Source organism: Mercenaria mercenaria, chromosome 8 (genome assembly GCF_021730395.1).
Source record: "Mercenaria mercenaria strain notata chromosome 8, MADL_Memer_1, whole genome shotgun sequence".
In the NCBI taxonomy this organism is placed as follows: Eukaryota; Metazoa; Mollusca; class Bivalvia; order Venerida; family Veneridae; genus Mercenaria; species Mercenaria mercenaria.
Genome location: NC_069368.1, coordinates 31,910,865 through 31,936,425, shown reverse-complemented (window position 1 = coordinate 31,936,425; position 25,561 = coordinate 31,910,865). Strand labels below are relative to the sequence as shown.

The 25,561-nt window shown below is 36.2% G+C and overlaps 1 protein-coding gene across 2 annotated transcripts; it reads right to left on the bottom strand.

The window, feature by feature from the left end:
* Positions 1–103: 103 nt before the first annotated feature.
* Positions 104–25,561, bottom strand: LOC123566641 (gamma-tubulin complex component 4-like). Of its 2 annotated transcripts, XM_045360927.2 has the most exons (17): positions 25,432–25,560; positions 24,768–24,857; positions 17,376–17,511; positions 16,604–16,764; positions 15,768–15,824; positions 15,240–15,319; positions 14,339–14,540; positions 13,270–13,447; positions 12,307–12,431; positions 11,342–11,498; positions 7,441–7,548; positions 5,804–5,933; positions 5,138–5,315; positions 4,608–4,742; positions 3,279–3,395; positions 2,161–2,300; positions 104–1,388 (listed from the first exon to the last, which is right to left on the bottom strand). In XM_045360927.2, the coding sequence occupies exons 1-17, from the start codon at positions 25,504–25,506 to the stop codon at positions 1,382–1,384; spliced, it is 2,076 nt and encodes a 691-aa protein (XP_045216862.2). In that variant the 5' UTR covers positions 25,507–25,560; the 3' UTR covers positions 104–1,381. The 2 variants fall into 2 exon arrangements, with proteins under 2 accessions (XP_045216862.2, XP_045216863.2); XM_045360928.2 differs by lacking the exon at positions 24,768–24,857 and having other exon boundaries at positions 25,432–25,561.

Genomic DNA, 25,561 nt, shown 5'->3' with positions numbered 1-25,561 from the left:
GTTCTATGTGGTAAAGGGTTAAGACACATTTCAGACCAACTGAATTACAGACAGCAGGATTGCTACATGCCTCTCTTTAGGAGCATTTACAAACACAAAATAGAACAATTTTAAGTTTAATTCTATAGTAAATCAGATTTCACTATAAACAGTAGAAATATAGCCATATCTGCAAATAGTGCAAAAATCGGAATTTCCAAACAGTTTAATGTAAGTATGCTCTTCCAGATAGTAGAGTTCTTGGAAACTGACAATAATATCAGTGATTTATTCTCCTACATTCAGCTATTTTCCCAGTTACCTCTGTGGTTGGGAATAAGCAGTTTAGTTGTCTTAAAGACCCACCACAACCTAGTGTCCTGCTTGTTCCCCAAAGTTAACATTACTTCATGAAAATCATTCTGGTAACTTCAAATCAAGTCAAAAGTTTATAAGGCAAAAACATATGTATTCATCGCCTAATACAATACAAAAGTACTTACACATATTACAGAAAAGTAATATTGGATTAATACAGCTATACTACAAGATGACAGGTGGACAATTCCTAAATAAACATGTTTTCACAACTTCATCTGCTAACTTATTCAATCTCTTCTCAGTATTTCTAAAAACATAGATAAACAAGAGCACCCCAATGCGGAGCAATATATGCCCGGAAGTATGACCTTTGACCCTTAAATGGCATTTATGATTGTATCTTCATGAAAGTTGGTCAGACTGTTGATCTTGATCATCTTTATGTCAAGATCGAATCTGGGTCATGTGGGGTCAAAAACTAGGTCACTACCGGTAGGTCAAATTAAAGGAAAAAGTAGTTAACACTCTAGAGGACACATTTATGACCATATCTTAATGAAACTTGGTCAGAATGTTAATCTTGATGATCTTTGGGACAGTAGGTCAGGTGAGCGATACAGGGCCTCCATGGCCCTCTTGTTTATGTAAATCATGTATAATTACTATCATGGGAACATAAACAAATATAATTATTCTGTGGTGGGTCTTTAAGAGACCTGATTTCAAGCTTTATTTTATATCTGATGAACAGCTTTTAGGAACTCAACTGTTACTAAACAAATCCATAGATTTCTTATTACGGAAATTTTGGACATAACACAATGTGTTGCTGGAAAGGAATATATCTTCATTTTTTCCCCGCAGCTTCAGCCTTTAACTATACCTTAGCAACTGTTCACTGATATTTAACACTGTATTTTATAAATGCAGTGGTTATCGGTTATTCTTTCTGGATTTTGTTAATTTTGAAAACAGAAGTCCATTATCGTGCTTTCCTATGCTTGGAATATGGCACTTTATCACAGATGAACTTTGTTTCGCTCAATGCTAGATGCCTCTACATTTTGTAGCAGAATTCAGGTCAGTAGCTGAAAAATACATGACTGAATATTATTTAAATACATTTGAGCCGCGCCATGAGAAAACCAACATAGTGGCTTTGCGACCAGCATGGATCCAGACCAGCCTGCGCATCTGCGCAGTCTGGTCAGGATCCATGCTGTTCGCTAACGGTTTCTCTAATTGCAATAGGCTTTGAAAGTGAACAGCATGGATCCTGACCAGACTGCGCAGATGCGGTCACAAACGCACTATGTTGGTTTTCTCATGGCGCAGCTCATTTATAAATCGTATAATTATGTAATAACTGATGTGTACATTATCAACATTTAATAGATTATAGAGGTTTCTGAAATATAACGGTAGGTTATATCTGTAACTAGCAGTTTTAAACTGTGTGATTTTCATTTGATACTTTTCATGGAGCTACACTTGAATGCAAAAGTTTTTTCTTTTTCTTTTTTGTTCGTTCTGGGTTTATCGCTATTTTTCAACAGTATTTCAGTTATATAACAGCAGGCAGTTAGCCTAACCAGTGTTCATGGATTCTGTACCATTATAAACCTGTTCTCCACAAGTAACTGACAACTAGCCCACATGAATCAAAGGTGGAGAAATGATTTCTAACAATTTTTCTTATCAAATTGTCACAAAGAACATTTGCCTCACCGAAGGATCGAACTCACAACCATGCGATTCATAAATCTGTGCTCTCCTTATTGAGCTAATATGGAAAAAAAAATTATTATATTTTAAGTCCAGTCGCAGCAAGAACTGTGCTAGATTAGGATTTGAACTTACCTTCCAAGCTGACCTCCAGATATGGAAAAGAATTTATTGAAGTCAAGTCGCAGCAAGAGCTGAGCTAGATGAGGACTTGAACTGTTACTTCTCACACTTGATAACATCTTAAACAACAAACTCGACTGCCGCTGTAGAGTCTACAATATGTTATTCAATTTGTAGTATTGTGACAAAATTACATGAACTTAAAATACATACATCTGAAACTGAGAGAAAAGTGAACCTCCATATAATTATGAGACATCTTAAACTTGGCTTAATCTGTCTGTCAGTTAAACAAGAAGGAAATCAAGCATTGTACATGTATTTTCTGTGATAAACAAGGGATGACTACTAGGATGACATCTTGACAGAAATATGGTGTCAAATAGCTGTACAATGTCCGGCTTGTTACTTCTCCGATGAAAGAATTTCAGCATTATCTTTACCATCATGTTTTAATAATTATGTAAGAATCAAAATAAACCATGCCTTCTTGTGGTTTATCATCTGATTCACCATGATTCATCATTGGATGTTTGGATATTTAGCCATTCGGGCTTACTCCCTAATAGTTCCATTCCTATGTAATCTGAACAATGAACCATTGCATAAGAAATCTACATACACGACCATTTTGTCAGAATTTGTGTAACCTTTAAATTTTTTTTACATATGAAATCTGTAAGTACCAGCACCTTTTCAATTCAAATGTATTACATCCTTCTGAGAAATTATTTAATCTTGTCAGCATGAAAATTTGTGGTTTTAGATAAAGTGGCTTTCACTGGGGAACAGGCTATTGTGAAAACATACATACCTTAACCCTTATCATGCTGGACACGACTGATTCTGTTTCTGCGACCAGTGTCGATCATGATCAGCCTGCACATCTGTGCAGTCTGATCAACATCTGCACTGTTCGCCATTCAGTCAGATCTTTTTGGTAAGCACACCTTTTAACAGTTACTGTCAAAATTGAAAGATGGACAGGTTCATTTTAGAAATTTAGCTGGGTAAGGGTTAAAAATTTATATATTCATGTTTGATATTTTTAATCCATACAACCTTGTAACACTATAACAACTGTACCCCAGGTATATAATTTTGTGCATTGTTCTGTGAAATAGTTTTACCTTTGCTATATTTTCAAGCTGAGCTGAATCTTTATGTGACATTGGAGTTTCACACCGTACAACTAGAGCGGTGAACACTGTACACTGATCCAAGATCTCTTTCAAACAATGGGCAACCTGTTGATAAAAACTCAAATATATCAGTACTAATAATGCATCTTGCTTCATCTCAATGGATAGGCAGCAGAAAAGGAGCTGTCCGAGGAGACACCTCACACAACTATTTTCGATGGTTTACAGTGACACTGTGTCAACACCATTTCTCAGCTTTAATGAGGAGGCAGTAACTAGTCACCATTTAACTTACAGACAGGGAATGGTGCCCTGGTTTAACTGCCCGTCACCGCCCATCAGCTGCAAGCAAGCTGGGCAGTTTCCTCACATGAAAGTTTTCAACACCCCAAGCTGGAGTTTTTAATCCACAGCAGATGGGGACAAGCACTTCAAAGTCAGCAATTTCAACAACTCAATCAAAGTGGCATGGTAATTATAATAATGTTTGTTTATGACCCTCCACATTATTTGTTGGATCAGTATGATACATACAAAATACAAGCCTTGCCTCCCATTTATCATACCGACTCCAGATATACTGTATATTCTGGACAATAGGCCGCTGCACCGTATAGGCCGCAGCCGTATATTTGAACTATTTCAGAAATAAAATTTAACATATAGGCCGCTCTGGCATATTGGCTTTCAAAATGCAAGTGAAAAATTAAAACTGTTGCATAGGCTGCATGAAAGGCCCATTTAGAAAAAATTGAATGAGGTATAGGCCGCTTCGACGCATAGACCGCACCCCTGAAAATTTTACTTTTTTAAACATATAGGCCGTGGCCTATTGTCCGGAAAATACGGTACCTGTGGAGAGTCACTTATAAACATAATAATTAATTTGTTTCACCAACCGCTTGCTTTAAACATTACATGATAACATCTACCAGTACCCTTTATAGAAGAATGGGGTTGGGAGGGAGAGGTCACCATGTAAGCACCTTTCAACTTTCAACAAGTGAATATATCTTTATATTTTATTCTTTTAGGTTTTTACCCCGCACTGACACAATCATAGGTCATACGGCAACTTTCCAGCTTTAAGAGTGGAGGAAGACCCTGGGTGCCCCTCCATGCATTATTTCACCACTATGTAGAACTAATGACCTTCCGTAAGATAGCTAGATGGCTCCCTCATATGAAGAATTCAACGCCTGAAGTGCGGATTGTGCCCACATCAATGAAGGGAAGGGGTTTGAAGTCAGTGACCTTAACCACTCAGACATGGAAACCCCTCACAAAGTGAAGAATTGAAAAGGTGCTGGTACTTACAGATTTCATATGTACAAAGCTCTGCGCAAGAAGTGCCGACAGGAAGTGGTCATGTGCCAGTTTGACAGCCTCGTAATCCCGCGTACTGTTTATCTTCTCCACTAGAATACCATACTGAGATTCTATCACATCAACCTTTAGTATATCATCAAATAGTCAACAATTATCTAGCAGAAGAGCATAAATCTGAACACAGCCATACCAGAACATCAACACTTAATCCTTAGCCTGCTAAAATTTCTAAAATGGACAGGTCTGTCATTCAATTTGGGCATTACCATTTATTATTTGAAGGAGTGTTCACTGAAAATTTACTGACAGAATAGCGAACAGTGCAGACCATGATCAGCCTGCACATCCTGGTCTGCAGTGGTTGCAAAGGCAAAATTTTTCCCAATCAAGTTGTCTTAAGTTATTTTCAAAATGATTCACAGATAAATCATTTCTATGTTAATATATCAAATTCTAAACACCTATTGCTGATGCTTTCTAAAGTTTGTTATGGGTGAGCTAAATCGGACACCACTTACCTGAAGATAGTACTGTAAATTGTCGACCAGGAATGACATATGGTTCCGAAGCTGCCACTTCAAAGCCTCCGCTGGATTAATGTTTCTGTGTTTCCGACTCATCTGTATGGTCCAGCATTGCTGAAGATCTAACTGCGTACGCCGTACCACCAATAAAAATCTGAATACTCTGTTATACCTGGTAAATAAATATTATCATTACATACTCATTCATATTCTGTTACCATGAAACCGGAAATGTCAAAATTTTTCCATACTGACGTCCTAGTTTCATATCTGACATCATTTCAATGTGCCTTGTTGTGTTATGTTTAATCTACATCAGTATTACCAATTATATTTAGGCTTTTGAACAAATTCAAAACTATATGTGATTATTATATAACCTAAAAACAAAAATTAATGTATAACTGTACAAAAAATTACAATATTGCAGTTACTAAAAGTAACTGTCACTCATAGGAATTTAAATATCTGTACATTAAAAAATATTCATAAAATAAAATCTACATCAAAATTGAGACATGAATTAGCAGATCTCAAATTTTAAACATTAAATAAAATGGGATTCTTATTTGTCTCTTGGCATTTAATCGTTTGGTTAACAATAAAGAAATACATAAAAATTAGTCACACAAGAAAATAAAGGATTCTACGGAAACTTACTTTTCAAGGACAACTGGAGTGAAGAATATATGCAACGGCCACTGTACAGAGTATTTCAGTGCAAGACTGTTCCACGCTGGCTCAGCTGCTGAGGAAGATTGACTGCTCCCACTGCTACTTGTTGAATCTTCTGTCAGAATAAATAGGAACAAAACTTTTTATACTAATTTTTTTTTGGGGATGATTGAGAAGCAAGTTCTACAACTTATGTTAATCACTCTCGACACCTAATTCCTGATGGAATCCATCACCAGAGGGTATGTGAAAAGAGAAGCCAATTTCCCTTTAAATAATGAACACAAGCAAGAGAGCCAGTAGTATCACTTTTCTGTGTCTAAAGAAACTAAAAGGGGTCTAACTCCAGACCTGCATGAAAAACTTAATTTAGAAAATGTATGATTTGACAGAAATGGCAAGGTAAAGAAGAGCACTGCCTGTACGTGCTGACGTTCTTTCTAAGTGCATGACATATGGCAATATGCAAGAAAAGAATTATGACAGTTTTCAAGAAAAGTGGATTAAAATGAAAGCAAGTTTTTAAGATTAAAATGTCATAATTCTCACAAACTGCAAAAGAGAGTTATACTTTGGGACATGCTTACTAATCTAATGATAATAAACAAGGGTACAAAGTTTGAAAGCTATAGCTCTTATAGCATAGAAGAAAAGTGGACCTAAACAAGGAATTTCAATTTTTTCGATATATGAAGGAACGTATTTCTAGAGCTAAGATCTCTAATTACTCACCTAAAAAAGATAAACAATTGTAAAAGCTTCAAAGCTATAACCTCCATCGTATACAATTAAAGACAACTTACACAAGAAATTTCTATTTTCTAGAATTCCAATTAAATGCATGAGAGAATTATAGTTCTTGGCCTACTTACTCACCAAAATATGATAAAAAGGAGTGTAAAGTTTCAAAACTACAGTTTACTGGTTTTGAGAAGAAGTGGACCAAAACAGACAAGAGCTGTTAGAGGACAGCAATGCTTAACTATTCAAAAACCCTGTCACTATAAAAGTTAAAATAAAGAAAACATTGACATATCCAAGAGTAAAGGGGGCAAAAGCCTTGAGGTCTTATAAAATTCCTCTCCCATGATGCTTAACAAGATACTGTGAAATTATTAATATTCGTGGGGGACTAATTTTCGTGAATTTCATGGTGGAGCCAATCCACCAAATTTAGTACCAACAGACAAGTAAAATTTCCATTCATTTTAAGTTCAAACGTTGAAATCCACAAATTCATATCCCCACGAAATTGCTGTTTTGACCAAAACCACGAAATTTCATGCCCTGAAATTAAATGATTTTACAGTAATTATTAACAGATTACACTAAAAATTGTCAAACAGTAAAGTGAACCTCCATGGCTGAGTGGTTAATGTCTCTGACTTCCATTCACTTGCCCCTCACCACCTAGGTTTCAAAACCTTTGCCTGGCTTGATGAAGGTTGGTGGTTCTACCAAGGTGCCCAACCACCCTCTGAAATAATTCTCAAAGGGGCACATGAGGTCTTTCTCCATGCTGAAGCTGGCAAGTCACCATATGGCCTTCAATAATGTTCTTGAGACACTTAACCCACCCCAAATAACAGAACATTTTCCGGTATTATAGTAAAGTCTCTTACTTTTTTGTGGTTTAGGTGCTTGTTTGACAGATAGTCTAAACCTCTGTAACAATGCTTCATCATGGAATAGCACGTTCCTTGCTGCACACAGGTATGCTGCATTTACATCTGAAACATACACATCTATGATATCAGATAGGTTGAGATTTCAATATGTGTACATGTACAACAAAATTACTACACTGTACTGTTAATAAACAAGTGTTTTCATACTGGCGCTGTAACAGAGATGAGGATCTGTCATATCGGCCCCAAAGGTGCAAACAGCGGCCCAATACGAAAGCTTGAGGTTATTAGTTATTACCAAAAACATGTTAATCAATAATTTCAATTCCCTAGAAAACAAAAATCCAGTACATGTATTCTTTATTTAGCCGTGTAATAGATGATAAATAATCTGCACATGAATACTTTAAACTAAATCCTGTAAGTGGTGGCAAATTGGAGTAATCATTTACCATGTAAAGAATTATATCGAGTATGATGTAAACTCTGCAGGATGATGCATGTCCTAATGTACAGGTTGATTAGCCCAAAAATCTGTGAATTTTAACCCTAACAAACCAAGAGTGGATCCACATGGGGGTGCACAAGGTGCACACCCTGTCTAACAAGAGACAGCATACTCTATTTCGCTGCTGGATAGTAAAACTGGGCACATCTGAGGAAACTGGAGCTGTCACTGAAGTGTTTAATTATTCCAATGGTGGATGAAGATATTGCCATGGACAATAGCTGGAGTCTCAGTCAACAAGAGATCACAGAGTGATCTTGGCGCCCACCAATGTGCCATTTTTGAGTGTTCCAAATTTCAAGACTTATTGACTAGCTCAAGGTCAAATTTCATTTCCGTACACAACACAAATCTATGCATGTGGTCCAAATTTGAAGCCTGTATCTTCAAAAATGTGAAAGTAGGTCACTAGGTCAATGTCAAGGTCAAAGTTTGTTTCGGTACACAAAACTATGCATGTGGTCCTAAATTTGAAGCCTGTAGCTACAGAAATGTGAAAGTAGGTCACTAGGTCAATCTTAAGGTCAAAGTTCATTTCGGTACACAAAACTATGCAAGTGGTCCAAATTTGAAGGCTGTAGCTTGAGAAATGTAAAAGTAGGTCACTAGGTCAAAATCAAGGTCAAATTTTACTTCGTAATACAAAACTATGCATGTGGTCCAAATTTGAAGCCTGTACCTTCAAAAATGTGAAAGTAGGTCACTAGGTCAATGTAAAGGTCAAAGTTTGTTTCGGTACACAAAACTATGCATGTGGTTCAAATTTGAAGGCTGTAGCTTGAGAAATGTAAAAGTAGGTCACTAGGTCAAAATCAAGGTCAAATTTTATTTCGGAATACAAAAACTATGCATGTGGTCCAAATTTGAAGCCTGTACCTTAAAAATGTGAAAGTAGGTCACTAGGTCAATGTAAAGGTCAAAGGTCATTTCAGTACACAAAACTATGCAAGTGGTCCAAATTTGAAGGCTGTAGCTTGAGAAATGTAAAAGTAGGTCACTAGGTCAAAATCAAGGTCAAATTTTATTTCAGAATACAAAACTATGCATGTGGTCCAAATTTGAAGCCTGTACCTTCAAAAATGTGAAAGTAGGTCACTAGGTCAATGTCAAGGTCAAAGTTTTTTTCGGTACACAAAACTATGCATGTAGTCCAAATTTGAAGGCTGTAGCTTGAGAAATGTGAAAGTAGGTCACCTGGTCAAAATCAATGTCAAATTTCATTTTGAAACACGAAACTATGCATATGGTCCAAATTTGATGCCTGTACCTTCAAAAATGTGAAAGTAGGTCACTAGGTCAAAATAAAGGTCATAGTTTTTTCCAGTGCACAAAATTATGCATGTGGTCCAAATTTGAAGGCTGTAGCTACAGAAATGTGAAAGTAGGTCACTAGGTCAAAATCAAGGTCAACTCATGTCAAGGTTCATCTTGCCACTCAAAAATATACATGTGGTCCAAGTTTGAATGTTGTAGTTACTGACAAGAACATTTTAAAAGCTTTTCCCTATATAAGTCTATATGAACCATGTGACCCCCGGGGCGGGGCCATATTTAACCCTAGGAGGATATTTGAACAAACTTGGTAGAGAACCACTAGATGATGCTACATTACAAGTATCAAAGCCCTAGGCTTTGTGGTTTGGACAAGAAGATTTTCAAAGTTTTTCCCTATATAAGTCTATGTAAACCATATGACTCCCAGGGTGGGGCCATATTTGATCCTAGGGGTATAATTTGAACAATCTTAGTTGAAGACCACTAGATGATGTCACATACAAAATATCAAAGCCCTAGGCCCTGTGGTTTTGGACAAGAGGTTATTCAAAGTTTTTCCCTATATAAGTCTATATAAACCATGTGACCCACAGGGTGGGGCCATATTTGACCACAGAGAAATAATTTGAATCATCTTGGTAGAGGACCACTAGATGATGCTTCATACAAAATATCAAAGCCCTAGGCTCTGTGGTTTTGGACAAGAAGGTTTTCAAAGCTTTTCCCTATATAAATCTATATAAATTACAGAAATAAACAAAGGGCCATAACTCACTCATAAATTGTTGAACCAGTCTGATTTTCAGGGGGACACAACTAGGGTACCAATACATCATTCTGACAAAGTTTGGTCAAAATCCCCCCAGTAGTTTCTGAGGAGATGCGATAACGAGAAATTGTTAACGGACGGACGGACGGACGGACGGACCACAGACGCAGAGTGATTTTAATAGCCCACCATCTGATGATGGTGGGCTAAAAATATTAAGTAATAAGAGAGATAAAGATAAAGTGTGTCAAAACACTAAATAAGTATAATTCTAAGCAAAAAGGGGGCATAATTCATACAATATTGGTGCAAGAGTTATGCACCTTATGTCATAATCTCATATAATGTTGGTGATGATGTTGAACAACTACTTCAAGTTTGAACCAAATTCATTTAGTAATAACTGAGATATAGTAACAATGCATCAGCATTGACCTTAAATTCTAAGTAAAAGGGGGCATAATTCATGAAAAATTGGTGCCAGAGTTATGCACCTTGTGTCATATGATGTGGGTGATACTGTGGAACAACAATTTTAAGTTTGAATCAAATCCATTTAGTAAGAGATAGAATGAAAGTGCACCAAAACTTTAACCTAACCTAAAATTCTAAGTAAAAAGGGGGGATAATTCATTTAATATTGGTGCAAAAGTTATGGCCCTTGTGTCATATGATGGGAGTGATGATGTTGAACAACTATTTTAAGTTTGAATCAAATCCATTTAGTAATAAATGAGATAGAGTGGAAGTGCATCAAAACTTTAACCAGAAATTCTAAGTAAAAGGGGGGATAATTCATTAAATACTGGTACCAGAGTTATGAACCTTGTGTCATATGATGTGGGAGATGATGCGGAACAACTAGCTTCAGTTTGAATCAAATCAATTTAGTAACAACTGAGACGGAGTGAAAGTGCATCAAAACTTGAATTTCTAAGTAAAAAGGGGGGATAATTCATGAAATATTGGTGTGAGAGTTATGGCCCTTGTGCCATATGATGTGGGTGATGATAAGGAATAACTATTTTAAGTTTGAAACAAATCCATCAAGTAATTACAGAGATAAAGATAAAGTGCATCAAAACTTTAACCAAGGTGTGGACGCGGAAGGACGCCTACGTCCGGTCGAGTAGGACAGCTCTCCATACTTCTTATAGTCAAGTTAAAAACTGATGGGCATACATTCTTAAGCCTAGAGCCGAGTTGTCATTTATTCAGCAAGTAAATATTTTCAGCTCCATCCTGCTTGCATGTCCCCTGACCCTAGAAATTCCAAACCCCCTCTTAAAATTCTTAGAAATTCCCCTGCTTACAAAAAAAACCAAAAAAAACTTCTACAATACCATGTTCTGTTGTAGCTGATGCAGGTACTCTCAGCAGATGATGAGCCTGGTCTATAAAAGCCAGGTACAGTTCTCCACGACCCAGCAGGTAGAAGTCTTTGATAATACGTAAATGTGCCAACAGGTCAGCATCTTCTACCAGAATCTTCCACAGAACCTTATCAGGTAAAATAAATCAAGGAACGATTTAATTGTAGTCATAACTCATTAGCAGTCCACCATGCATAAAATAATTGCCACCATTGTTTTCAGTAAAGATGTATTTGAAATATATTCAGTTTGAGCTATCACTTCATTTTATTCATACTCCTGTATTCTAATGTTAATATTTTTGTAGGAAGAATATATTTCACAAAATTTTGAAACTTTTCATCAAGGATAGCCTAAATTCAAATTTTTTAACTTAATCCTTCAAAATAATTCTAGTAATATAACAAATGAAAACTTACTTATATAATTATATAACAAAATAAAAGGATCTAAAAATTTTTTAAGATCCTATGATTGCATGCAGATACATTTATGGCGGCCAACCCAAGTGACTTTGGATATGGTACACACGGAGAAAATGTCCAAATTCAGGTGACATGTTTCCTTTATTTTCCTTATTACTTTGAAGATTTTCCATAAGAATAACAGTGTTGAAGACAGCAAAATGAGAGCTTTCCTACAAACACAAAAATTGCCACCAGATCTCAGCACTTTTCTACAAAACTTCGCCAAAGTTCTAAAGTGTACATGTTATCTACACAATTTGTCAACGAAACGCATTCGGGCGAAGTGTTTGAGAAAAGTACCGAGAAATGATGACAGATAATGTGAGATGCTTTGTGCAGAGGAAAGCACTCATTTTGCGGTCTCTGATGCACTTCATTTCATGAAAATCTGTAAGGTTATATTACCTCCAGACATTTTCTCAGAAAATCAAATGGGTTGGCCACCCTGCATTACAGGCCATTACTTACTTCGGCAACTTGTGTTCTAATGTCATTAATGAGAGATTCAAACTTCATGCTGTTAAAAGGCAACTCCTGAGCAAGCTGGTGCAGATCTTTGGCAAACTTCTCCTGTTTTCCTTCTAGAATATTACCTTTAAGTAGACATCAAGGGTAAATAGCTTTAACTGTTACTCTCTACAATGAACTTTTTAAAGGACAGCAGATATGCACCAAAGCATTTTTTCAAGCATTTAGTCTACACCTATCAAGTAAAACTGCCTGTTTTAAAACTTTAAAGAACTAAATCCAAGTTATTTCAACATTTTCTGGTAAAAAGGGAGTTAAAGGACTAAAATTTATAACTGTTTTCCCACAGACCTAGGGATACAGTTCTAGAGGTTATCACCATCAACAGGGGGTTATAGTTTTGACTGTTTTCTTAATACTAATGAAAATATAGTATATTGTTATCAACATTCTTTCACGAATTTCTTGAATTATGCAAAATTTAACAGTCTCCAAATGGGAAGGATCTCTGCAAATATGAAACGAGGCTTGTATCATTCATAGGACGACTGCCATGTCAAATTCTGGCACATGAAAATGAAATAAAATATAATAATATTGAACTGAGTTTGATCATTTTTTACATAAATAGGTTGTTACTATTATTACTAGGTGGGCTCCATCGTAATCAGATTTCGCACGGTACACCAATCTTTCCTGATTTGTACTCACTTCAGTTGGGCTAGTTGCACGAGCATCCATTCGGCACACATGCAGAACATGCCGAATAGCCTGACCAAAACATCAGGGTGCACCTCGGTGCACCGATCATGTGATCAGGATAGCCAAGTGTTGTATGAACCTAGTCCACCTACTAACATGCTGGTTTTATAAGGTTACGACAAATATTACTTATTTCTATCAAATAAGTGCTTTAAGATCCCTGACAAAACATGCATAAAAGCCTGGAAAAAAAAATCTTACTTTTTCCATGTGAAACAGCAGACTTTCCTTTTTCTTGAAACATCTGTATAGACTCTCCAACAAACAGAATCTTGCTTGCAACACGTATTGGAATATAACCTGGTAACAGATCAGACTTTATCGAGAAAAGATGGCTCTGCGATGAAGTACTGTCTGGGGCATTTATTTTTATCAATTTCTGCAGATGGAAAAACACATATTACTTTTTTTCATGTTACTGATTTACAGTTAAACATGCGCTAAACACCAGCTCTGAATTAGTAGGACAAAAACTACAGTCGAACTTTGTTTGCTCAAACTCGGATAATTTAAACACCATCTCATCATCAAATCCCGCCAAAATCCTTTTATAATGTATATTGTTTGATGGCTCGAAATGCCAATAACTCAAAAAAAATTTGACGGTCTTGTTGAGTTGGAGTGAACTAAGTCCGACTGCATATTAACCTGCCTGGAAGGGTCACTTCCAATTTAACCTTAAAACTGAATATTTTCACGTGTTATGAGACCGTCTGTTAACAAAGACCATTTTTTCATTTGCAGACAAGATTCTTTATTACACATGTTTGACTGCATTTATTTGACTGATTGTCTCTTACAAGTAACACAGCAATGCATCATAAGTAATGGTTCCTTGCACGAATTTGAACTACTAAGACGATGTCAGTGAGTTGCTCTAAAACTGACTGACTTCAAATGAAGACATCGTAGTCAAATTATTGTGCAATGCAAAATAAAAGGAACACAATTCTTAGAAGCAAATTCATTACAAAATCATTTGTTAGCAAACAACTAAAGTTATATGTCTTAAAACAATAACCAGCTTTCATGAATATTTTCAAATGGCCCCTGATACTGAAGAGAAACAACCATGCTTCATCCCATAGTTTACAAAAGTTTCTTCCCTTTTATTAAAGGCAGTAATGTCATGCATCAGACCATATACTGGCAAAAGATTCCAAATTTTTTATCAAGAGAAGAGATATTTTTTTCACCAGTACTGTTCAATTAAGGCATTTTTTATTTTCTTAATTTGTCTTCCAAAAAACTAAAATTTTATGTCTTATACCTGTAGCTGTCTTCCTGTAACTCCCATAATGCCTAGATCATCTTCCTCCTCTTGTGACTGGCTGGTTTGATCATGTGACTGGTCATGTGAGTCTCCTTCACTTGGCTGGATGAAAAACTCCTTATATGGATCATAGACATAACCATACAACAACCAGCTACATAAATGCTTGAACAACACACCATGGCATACGTGTAACACTCTGAAAGTTACATAAACATAATATTAGATAATATTGCAAACACAAATGTGTAAGTGCTCCTGAATGCAAATACATGTATATCTAAAGGTAATACAGTAAACATGTGAAATTGATAGCAGCTTGGATACAGTAAAATATCTATTTTGTTATTTTCAGGTTAAATTGTGACTCTCCATCTTATTATGAAGGACAGCCTCATGTGTCCCTCCAGAAATATTTCTGGAGAGGTGGGGCAGGGGGAGAGAAAACACCTTGGTAAAACCACTAACAATCTACATGGCCATTTGCATGGCTACCACACATGATGACCCAAGCATGGTTTAAGCCCAGTTCAAACTGGCAAGTGATTCTAAGCGAGTAACCATAACCACTTCACCTTGGAGACCTCTATGTTATAGGTCCCAGATTATCCTAATACCAAAAACACTTTACAAGCATCAGCTTTCCTTAGAGTACACCATTTCAGACAGACACCTTAGGAGACTTCTGAAGTCTTCATTTACAATGAGCTAACATAAACTGGTACAAACTCACTGCTGTAAAAGGAATGACACAGTTTAAATAATCATTAATGTCTCTACAAGAAAGACACTCAGCACTGTTAATATTGTGAATTAAATCAATCTACAACTATTATAAGAGGAAAACAAATGGTAACAATGTTTAATGACTATAAGTATCCTGGAATCAGTAATTTACCTTGTGAGGGTATCTTTGACCAGTGGATGACCTGTTTCGCTGTGCCTGTGTATTATATCCAGAATATAACACCCATGTGCCTGTAGATATAGTCAAAAGCCATGACTGAATATTTAGAAAAAGTTTTAGCTTAATTTTCACCATTTATGAAACAGATTGTGCCAGTACCAAACTCGAATGAGTTAACATGAGAAAATCTTGGGCCAGTATGATCTTCTTGACAAATGACAAGACCAATATGAAATAATTTGATTAATAACGTTATCTCTGTAATTGAAAAATTTCTCCACATATATCAACTTGAACAATTCTCATATTTCATGGACATTTCTGTTTTAGCAAGTATATCTACAGGGAAGCTTCTTTAAATATTCATGCATCCATAATTTATCAAATATGTTGAAAGAAATGTTTTATACTGCAAAATTATAAAACTCACTTTATAGCTTTATCTTTCTAAAACATAAAAGCAAGGCGATATGAGATTTATATGAAGTTGTCTGACATCACATTGTAAGAATTATTTACCTTATGGCTGGTAACCTGCTCCACGACAGATACCAAAGCAGGGAACAATAACTGATACTGAAAAATCAAAACAAACAAAATCCAAAATATGTTATGAAAAATGTCACTAATACTTAAAGGGAAAGGAATGCCTAACCTTTGATTGATTTTATATGAAGACATCATCCAACCATTCTTAGCTGATAAACACTAAAAGAATCTTTAAAACGGGACATTTATTGAAAAATATACAGCTTTTTGAAATTTCAGAAAATGGCTAATCATGTTAGCAGCAATTTTAGTGTGTTTATGACGTCATTTACACACTGCCATATTATTAATATAGCAAATACACTTTAAGACAGTTCTGCACATTAAAGTCCAAACTTTTTCTACAAGTAGAATTTGATAAAAACCCTTTTTTAAAACCAGAATTGAAAATTCGGCAAATAAAAAAGATATGGGTGTGTGCTTGATTTTTTGCTAGTATGATTTTAACACGGCGATCGGTAACACCGATGGAAGTTCCCCAAAATTTCTGTAAGATAAGGGGCTTTTTGGTCATGGAGGTTGTATTAAGGAGAAATGTGGTCAGCAAGAGTTGTGGTTCTTGAACAGTGCACTCCCTATTACTGATCTCTATGAATATGTAAAGTACTGAGTCAACACCATACAAAGTATTCAAGTTATGCCCCGAACAAGGTTTTCAAAAAAGGGAGATAATTCTTCTCAATGAGCTCTGTCATTGTATAAAGCTACAACTTGGTATCTTCAATACTTTTTGATTTATCCTCCAGACAAGAAGTGAAAGTCTTACAATCTATTACTCACACACTTTGCACAAAGTAATACTGTACCTGCTGCAGATGGCAGACGAGATGAGATACAGAGAGGTGTGGGTCTTTCATCACGCTGGTCTCAAGTTCAAGTATCTTTGTCCTGTAACCCCCGAGCACTCGGTCCAGACCACTGCAGAATGCCTTCAAATACAGACCAGCAAGCCCATCTGGCTTCACCCCTGTTAGATATCATTTTATTTTAAGAAATTTATTGTTTATGTTATTGAAATTCAAAAGGTACAAATGTTAACACCACCATCTGGTGCATACTTACTGAGAGAATTTTTTCTTAGAATAATTTTTTATGAAATATACTGCAACCTCCCTACAGTGAACACATACAGACACCATTGCTTCATAGAGGGTAATTAACAAAAAAACAACACCCCTACTGTATATTCTCTAAAAAATACCCTCCTAATAAACACCTCCTCAACCATTTTAAAAAAAAACAAACAAACAAAAAAACACTATTATATAAAAAAGTAAATACCAGCAGTAAGCTAGTTCTATATTTGTTCAAACTCCTTCATTATAAGTTGCATTTATAGTTTATATTTCCTAAAATCTATGTAAAAATATACCCCATTTTTCAGGGCCTTAAAAAATGCCCCTCCGCCCCCACCTCCATTTAGGCAAAACATATTCAACTTTAATACTGTTAAATGGTTTTAAAAAAAAAGTTCTTAGACTTTTAAACCTATATTTACACCATCGTCAGTATCACTTTTACCAGGTTGATAAATGCTAATATTGACATCACTATAAGGTAAAAACTAAATGATATTACCTTGTGAGGGAAGACTTGGACCAGTCCCATACTTCTTGATAAATGCACTCAATGTTGAGAAGTGTGTACCAAGTCTGCACAGGTAATTCAGCTGCTCCTCATCCGAGGACGAAAGGAATGGTAAATCACTCTGGATCTGTAAATTCACAAGAATGAGAGATAACGAATAATTAAGTAGTTTGCAGTATAGCCTATATATGAAGAAAAACACCCCTGCTCAATTTGAAGAGGATGGACATGTATCTCTGATGAAACTGAAGGTAACAGGCTTTTAGTTTCGGCTGCAGTAACTTAACCAGCATTCCCACCAACTTTTTGAAAAGCGGGTACATGTACCCACATTCTTCTGCAAATGTGGGTACAGGATAAAAAAGATGAGTACAAATCATATATATTTTTTTCAAAAATGTTCCAACTGAAACAAATATGAGAAGTAACACTTTTATTCAGTCTGTGTTTGTCAGTGGTTTGTTTTACCTATGCACCACGGTGCTACAGCTAGAGCTCGTACAGAATAATTTGTTTCTCATTCAAGCGGATTTGACAACATCCATAGCCTAGCGGTAGAGGGCCCTCTTCGAGTACCAGAGGTTGTGGGTTTGATTCCTGGCCGCGCCATGCCAAAGACGTCACAAATGGTACTAGTAGCTTCCTCGCTTGGCACTCAGCATTAAGAGGTAGTGCTAGGACTGGTCAGCCTGGTGTCAGTATAATCTGACTGGGTAGGGTATCATATCACGTGTCTACGGCGTGATATTCCAGTGAGGCAGCACTATAAAAGTTGGGCATTAAGCTCACTGCTTAAAGTAGACACCGCCGTTTATATGATGGAAAACTGTTGAAAAAAGACGTTAAACCCAAACACACACACAGACTCCAAGCAGATTGAGAAAAGTGGGGAGACTTCAAAGTTATGAAGGAGTGTAGTAAGTAGAAGACGAAGGGAGTGTTAGCTTCAAATTTATCATTTCTAACTCTACATAAAACACCCAACTGCAAGTAAGCTTGTATAGTGATTTGAAAAGATGGCTTTTTGTGTATATGCAGGCTGTCAAGCAGTCAACTTGACAAGAGGGACAAGAGAGCCATGATGGCCCTATATCGCTCACTTGTTATCATTGCACTTGAGGACAAGAAGATCCTCAGTAAAAATATTTAAGTCCAAAGGACAGGAACAACAATGGGAAGAAATTTAACAAAAAAAGAAAAAACAATTCTTACACGGTATAGATATGTCAAAATGCACCTTAAAATTGGAGGTACCATCCATGTTGTACCACAGAAAAGTGGTCTCGGTTTTTCCCTACGGCCAATAATAAAGAAGTTCCTAAAAATAGGCTATTTATAGTAACGTAAAAGGGAAGTAATTAAAAAAAAATAATATTGTAAGTGAACAAAAGAAGGCTCTGCCAAATAAACCTGTTGACATAATTGAAATTTCTGATCAGTATCTTCATTAGTTACGGAGATATACCCATTTTAATTTGAAATAAAGGGAGGTAATTTGACATAAAATCAGTACATAGTTATCTACCCTGATTGTCTCAGTCCAACTAATGACAATTATGAAATTTCAAATAAGTCCTATAAGTACTTACTGATATAAATCCATTTTGATTACAATCAGGGGAGGTAATCAGATATAAAATAACTCTGGAACCTACGATTGGATCTGATTTGTCATGGAATCTAAGATTTATTGTTATTGAAGATATTTTGGAAGTTTGTATCAAATAAAACCATAAATGAAGTCTCTATATGGCTGCAAAAGTCCAAATAGCTAATTTTGGACCTTTAAGGGGCCATAACTCTGGAACCCATGAAGGAATTTGGCCAGTTCAAGAAAGGAACCAAGACCTTGTGGTGATACAAGTTGTGTGCAAGTTTGGTTAAAATCAAATCATAAATGAAGCTGCTATTGTGCAGACAAGGTCAAAATAGCTAATTTTGGCCCTTTCAGGGGCCTTAACTCTGGAACCAATTATGGGATCTAGCCGGTTCAAGAAAGGAATTGAGATCTTATGGTGACACAAGTTTTGTGCAAGTTTGATTAAATTCAAATCATAAATGAAGCTATTGTGCAGACAAGGTCAAAATAGCTAATTTTGGCCCTTTCAGGGGCCATAACTCTAGAACCCATAAAGGAATCTTGCCAGTTCAAGAAAGGAACCAAGACCTTATGGTGATACTAACTGTGTGCAAGTTTGGTTAAAATAAAATCATAAATGAAGCTGCTATTGTGCAGTTTAGATCAAAATAGCTAATTCTGGCCCTTTCAGGGGCCATAACTCTGGAACCCATAAGGAATCTGGCCAGTTCAAGGAAGGAACCAAGATCTTATGGTGATACAAGTTGTGTGCCAGTTTGGTAAAAATCAAATCATAAATAAAGCTGCTATTGTGCAGACAAGGTCAAAATAGCTAATTTTGGCCCTTTCAGGGGCCATAACTCTGAAACCCATAATGGGATCTGGCCGGTTCAAGAAAGGAACCCAGATCTTATGGTGATACAAGTTGTGTGCAAGTTTGGTTAAAATAAAATCATAAATGAAACCACTATCGTGCAGACAAGAAATTGTTGACGGACGCACGAGACGCACGGACGCACAGACGACGGACAAAGGGTGATCACAAAAGCTCACCTTGTCACTATGTGACAGGTGAGCTAAAAAAGTAGGGTTAATATTAGGAGCATTTTTCTTTTTAAAAAGTAGGGATTTTGTCAATAAAAAGTAGAGATAGAAGCGCTTTTTCTTACCTTTTTCAACACTAATCAGGCCCGGATCCAGAGATGTTTGATTGGGAGGCACCAGTTTATAACAAAGGCATCACCTGCATGGTGCATTGTGCCGAGAGGGAGAATGTACAGAAGGGGGCCTCTGTCCATATTGGGGGGAAGAGTGGGGGTCTCCTCCCTTAAAGTTTTTGATAATCAGGTATGACATGGTGCCTCTTGAACATTTTTGGTCTAAATTTTGAGGTACTGGACAGTACAGGACTGGACAGGTACTCCCCTCATTTCAGGGGGTAAGGGGGCTCTCCCCCTGGAAAATTGTGAAATACAGATATTCAGTCTAAATTTAGACGTATGGGAGGGGGTATCCTTGTCATTTTATGGGGGTCAGGGGGCTCTTTGAAATACAGGTAAGAAATGGTGGCCTCTGGTGCATTTCTTGGTCTAAATTTTGAGGTACTGGACATACTGGAGGGGTACTCCCCTCACTTTAAGTGGGTCAGGAGGTTCTCCCCTAGGAAAGTTTTGAAATATAGGTATGGAATGGTGTCCTCTGGTGCATTTCGGGTCTAAAATTTAAGAAAATATTTTTTTTTTGCCAAAAATGCAGTTTAGTGCAACTTTGATGAGAATAGGTCATTTCTCAGCCATCTGGATCCAGGCCTGCTAATTAATAATGAAATATCCAACCTTTTTCTTCAGTTGTTTTGATTTTTTCATTGTTCTGGCATTAGTAATTCAAGGAGGAAACCTGTGGCACAAGGAGACTAACCTGGAATTGTTTTTTTTATTAGATACAAATCCATTTTTTTATCTTTTCTCCAGATAACCTCATCACCTTATACTGGTACCCCTCATGAACCACTGTGCCAGGCAAAATCTACAAAACACTGGAAACAACTTTTAGTAAAGTTAATTCCTCTGAACAAAAATACTTGATTACCTTCTTCTTCAATATTTCGATTACATTTTTTTGCAAGACAATAGGGATAGAAAAGCTTTTTCAGAAAATAAAAAAAAATGAAGGAAAAAGTAGGAGCCTCTCAAACAAGAGCTGTCACAGGAGACAGCGCGCTCGACTATTTCGATGCTCGATAGTGAGACTGGGCATATTTGATGAAGCTGGAGGTGTCACTGGAGTGTTTAATGACTCCAATGTGGATGAAGATATTGGATAATAGCTTGAGTCTGTGTCAAAAGTATTAGGTAATAAGAGAGATAAGGATCAAGTGTATCAAAACATTAAATAAGTATAAATCTAAGCAAAAAGGGGCCATAATTCATGAAATACTGGTGCAAGAGTGTTGCACCTCATGTCATGTTGAACCAAATCATTTTGTAATAACTGAGATATAGCGAAAATGCATCAAAATTAACCTTTAATTCTAAGTAAAAGGGGGCATAATTCATGAAAAATTGGTGCCAGAGTTATGGACCTTGTGTCATATGATGTGGGTGATAAGGTGGAACAACTATAATAAGTTTGAATCAAATCCATTCAATAACAACTCAGATATAGTGAAAGTGCATCAAAACTTTACCCTGAAATTATACGTAAAAAGGGGGAATAATTCATGAAATACTGGTGCAAGAGTTATGGCCCTTGTGTCATATGCTGTGAGTGAAGATGTTGAACAACTATTTTAAGTCTGAATCAAATCCATTTTGTAATAACTGGGATAGAATGAAAGTGCATCAAAACTTTAACCTGAAATTCTAAGTGAAAGGGGGATAATTCATTAAATATTCATATCAGAGTTATGGACCTTGTGTCATATGATGTGGGAGATAAAGTGGAACAACTACTTTCAGTCTGAATCAAATCCATTTAGTAATACCCGAGATAAAGTGAAAGTGCACCAAAACTTTAACCTGTAATTCTAAGTAAAAAGGGTGATAATTCATGAAATACTGGTGCAAGACTTATGCCCTTGTGTCATATGATGTGAGTGATGATGTTGAACTCAAGTTTGAATCAAATCCATTTAGTAATAACTGAGATAAAGTCAAAGTGCACCAAAACTTTAACCTGAAATTCTAAGTAAAAAGGGGGATAATTCATGAAATATTGGTGCCAGAGTTATGGACCTTGTGCCATATGATGTGGGTGATGATGAGAAACAACTATTTTAAGTTTGAAGTAAATCCATCAAGTAATAACAAAGATAAAGAGAAAGTGCATCAAAATTTTAACCAAAATGTGGACACGGAAGGACGCCGACACCGGGTCGAGTAGGATAGCTCTCCATACTTCGTATAGTCGAGCTAAAAAGTAAGGAAAAGTAGGGCCGGCTTGACAGCCTGTATATATGGATATTTAAAACCATTCATTTTCTTAGATGCATAATTTCCCATCAATGAGTATTGTTTTGTTCCAAAATTCTGAAAAAAAGCCATTTTTAAATATTCCAGCCAATGCCTGCAAGTCTTACCCTCCAATTTTTGAACGATGTATTTTATTTCAGATTTTTTACCCATACATTGTACCCGCGGATTTTCAAAACTTGCATGCAAGTGACTTTTCATGTGTGAGTTACACAGACTATAGCGCAAATGAGAATGCTGACGCTTTTTTTTATTTTCTCCTTGTCACATCCAGTAAGATATGGCTTGACCCCCATTTGCTTACCTCACCAATGTCATTCCACCAGATCGTTCCATCAGATACCTGAGCATGTCAGCCAGGTACCATGGACAATCCAATGGGAAGTTGATGCGGCTCGGCAAAATCACTGGCATGAGATGAAAATAATGAAGAGATTTACTGGTATTAGTCCATGACAGGAAATAATAAATATATGGATGGAAAGACTTTTAAGGGCTGAATAGATTGACACCAATAGCATGTGTTTGTGTCGGCTGTCCAGAGCAAGGTCACTGTATGTAAACAATGAGCTTGAGGCCCGATGGACTAATACCAGTAAATCTCCTCGTTATTATCATCTCATGCCAGTGGTTTTAGGGCATTTCAAAGGAAGTATCTAGTCGTCTGGTAACTGGTTGCTTAGTCTGCGTTCCAGCCGTCTGGTCACCGGACGGCTCGAAAATCTTTAGAGGATTCTCTAGCCATCTGGTAATAGATTTCCTAGTGAATAAGTAATGATACCTGTTATTTACTAAAAATATTGATACTCATCAGCAAACAAAGATTTACTTTTAATCATCTCGAATAAATCACTGCATTATCCAGCCGATAAAACAAAAGTCTGCTGAAATCAATAATGGCGAGATCACCGTGACGTCACACATTAATATCTGTTCATCAAGTCGGGGGCAAAACAATGTTTTTATGGAATCGGAATCTTTTAATTTTAACAAATTTTTCACTTGATTTTCAGAGTTAAAAAGTTTCGAAATACTTACAATTTTATATATTAGTATTCAAATATTTTTTTAATGAATAACTGTTTTAAATGACATTTAATTTCAATAGCGGCAACTTTTAGAAAAAACTGTAGTTAAACATTCATAATTAATCCATTTCGAAATAATAGTCAACATTAATTAATGAATTGCTTGTTTTATAAGCTTTTCAGAACGTTTCCGGGATTCTGAGTTAAAATGTCCGGGATTTTTACCTTTTGTCCGGGACATACACCGTGACATTGGTATTCGTCTGTTTCATGCAAAAATATCATACTATTACTGTAATACATGTAGTTTCCAGAGATAAACAATGTTCACTTGCTGCAAATGTCGTCTAGCTTTCTAAGGGAGGTAAATACATGTACAGGTAATACACATCTATAGTTCGGCACATGAATTTATTGCGTTCCGGAGGTGAACAGAACTAAGAGACTTACTAAATACATAGATTATAAGAATCAACCGGGTCATCGTGATTTAGATTCTAGCTAATTTGGTATTATTCTAAAGCTTAAACATTTATCTATTTATCTAATAATTAAATTGAATCCTTAAAGGAATAAAATAAAGATAAAAATGGACAATATAAAATATATGGAGTAGGGTCAATTTTCATCGGTCGGTCGGCAAAGGCATTCAACATTTTAATTTAGAATATGTGTGACAATCGATCTAGATCTTAAATGATTACAACCTTTTAAAATAATTATCATTTAATTGACCGTTTTCAATAATCTCTTCCATAAAGGCTACATGTAGCTTTACTGCCAACGTGCTAAAAACAAAAAAAATTACGACTTTTCTTCCTAATTTAAGTATCATAAAACAGTTATTGCTTGTATAATCCTGTCAGTTCTTAACCAGGGTCATCATAATAACTGACCGTAACTTAATCAGTGTCATCAAAAGATGGTCGCGTGATCAAAGCGAGCTTAATCAACACGTGTCCAGCTCGAGGGCATGAAACTGATTAGGAATAAACAATGTGACACCGCGGACTGTTTATTGTGTAAAATTGAACAATTAATACACACAAAAAACAAGTTTTTTTTGGATTATTTTTATTTGTTCCTATATTTTTTTATTTTTTCCGGGACTTTTCAACCCTGTCCGGGACACCGGGACGAGTATGTAATTTCCAGGACAATCCCGGACAATCCGGGATGTATCACATGTATGCTTAAGAATTAAAGTTTAGGCCGTTAGAAATACATTACTTTTTACAAAGTAACATGGACGTTCGGCGATCAATGTTTTATCATTTCTAAAAACAGAAAATCAATGGATACATACACCTTCTTTTCTTCTTCCATTTGTGAACAGGTCCCACTCTGGGGCAACATCGTACAGTGTATACAAACACGATTTCATTCCTTTTATCAACTAAAAAATCAGTAATCTATTCGAGATGATGAAAAATATTCTTTGGTATGTGTTCACAAATTTTGTTTACAAAATTAGTATTGATATCTTAAGTAAATAACAGTTAAATCTATATAAAATCATTACTTATTCATTAGGAAATCAATTACCAGACATCTAGAAAATCCCCTGAAGATTTGCTAGCCATCTGGTAACCGGACGCTAAACGCAGGCTAGGCATCCGGTAACCGAACAGCTAGACAAGCTTACTGTCGCTGAGTGGCTGCTTTTTAATTTCTGACTTTTGCAGCCACCGCAATTACAGTTTGACCGTCACAATATAAAACAAACTGTATACGTCGGATTAGTTCGACTACCGAACAGCTAAACGCATGTACTTCCATTTTCAAAATACTTTATTCGTCAGATATGTGTGATGATAATATGTACACAATTAACTGCTGACCAATACTAATATAAGCTTGTCAAAGCCCCATGTGTCTGTGGGCAGTCACGGTACAGGGAATCAGCTGAAATTCTTAGCTACTATTTTGTGCGAATAAATTCGCGGCAGCCGGTCAGAAAATGTGACTACCTTAAGCCCATCCCCAGTATCTTTTATGACACCACCAGTATGGCCTAATAAAGCCAGCAGTACTTCATGCAGCATATTCTTCTCCCTGCAAAATGTTTGAATTCCGTTTGTTTGGAGGCAGGAAGTAATA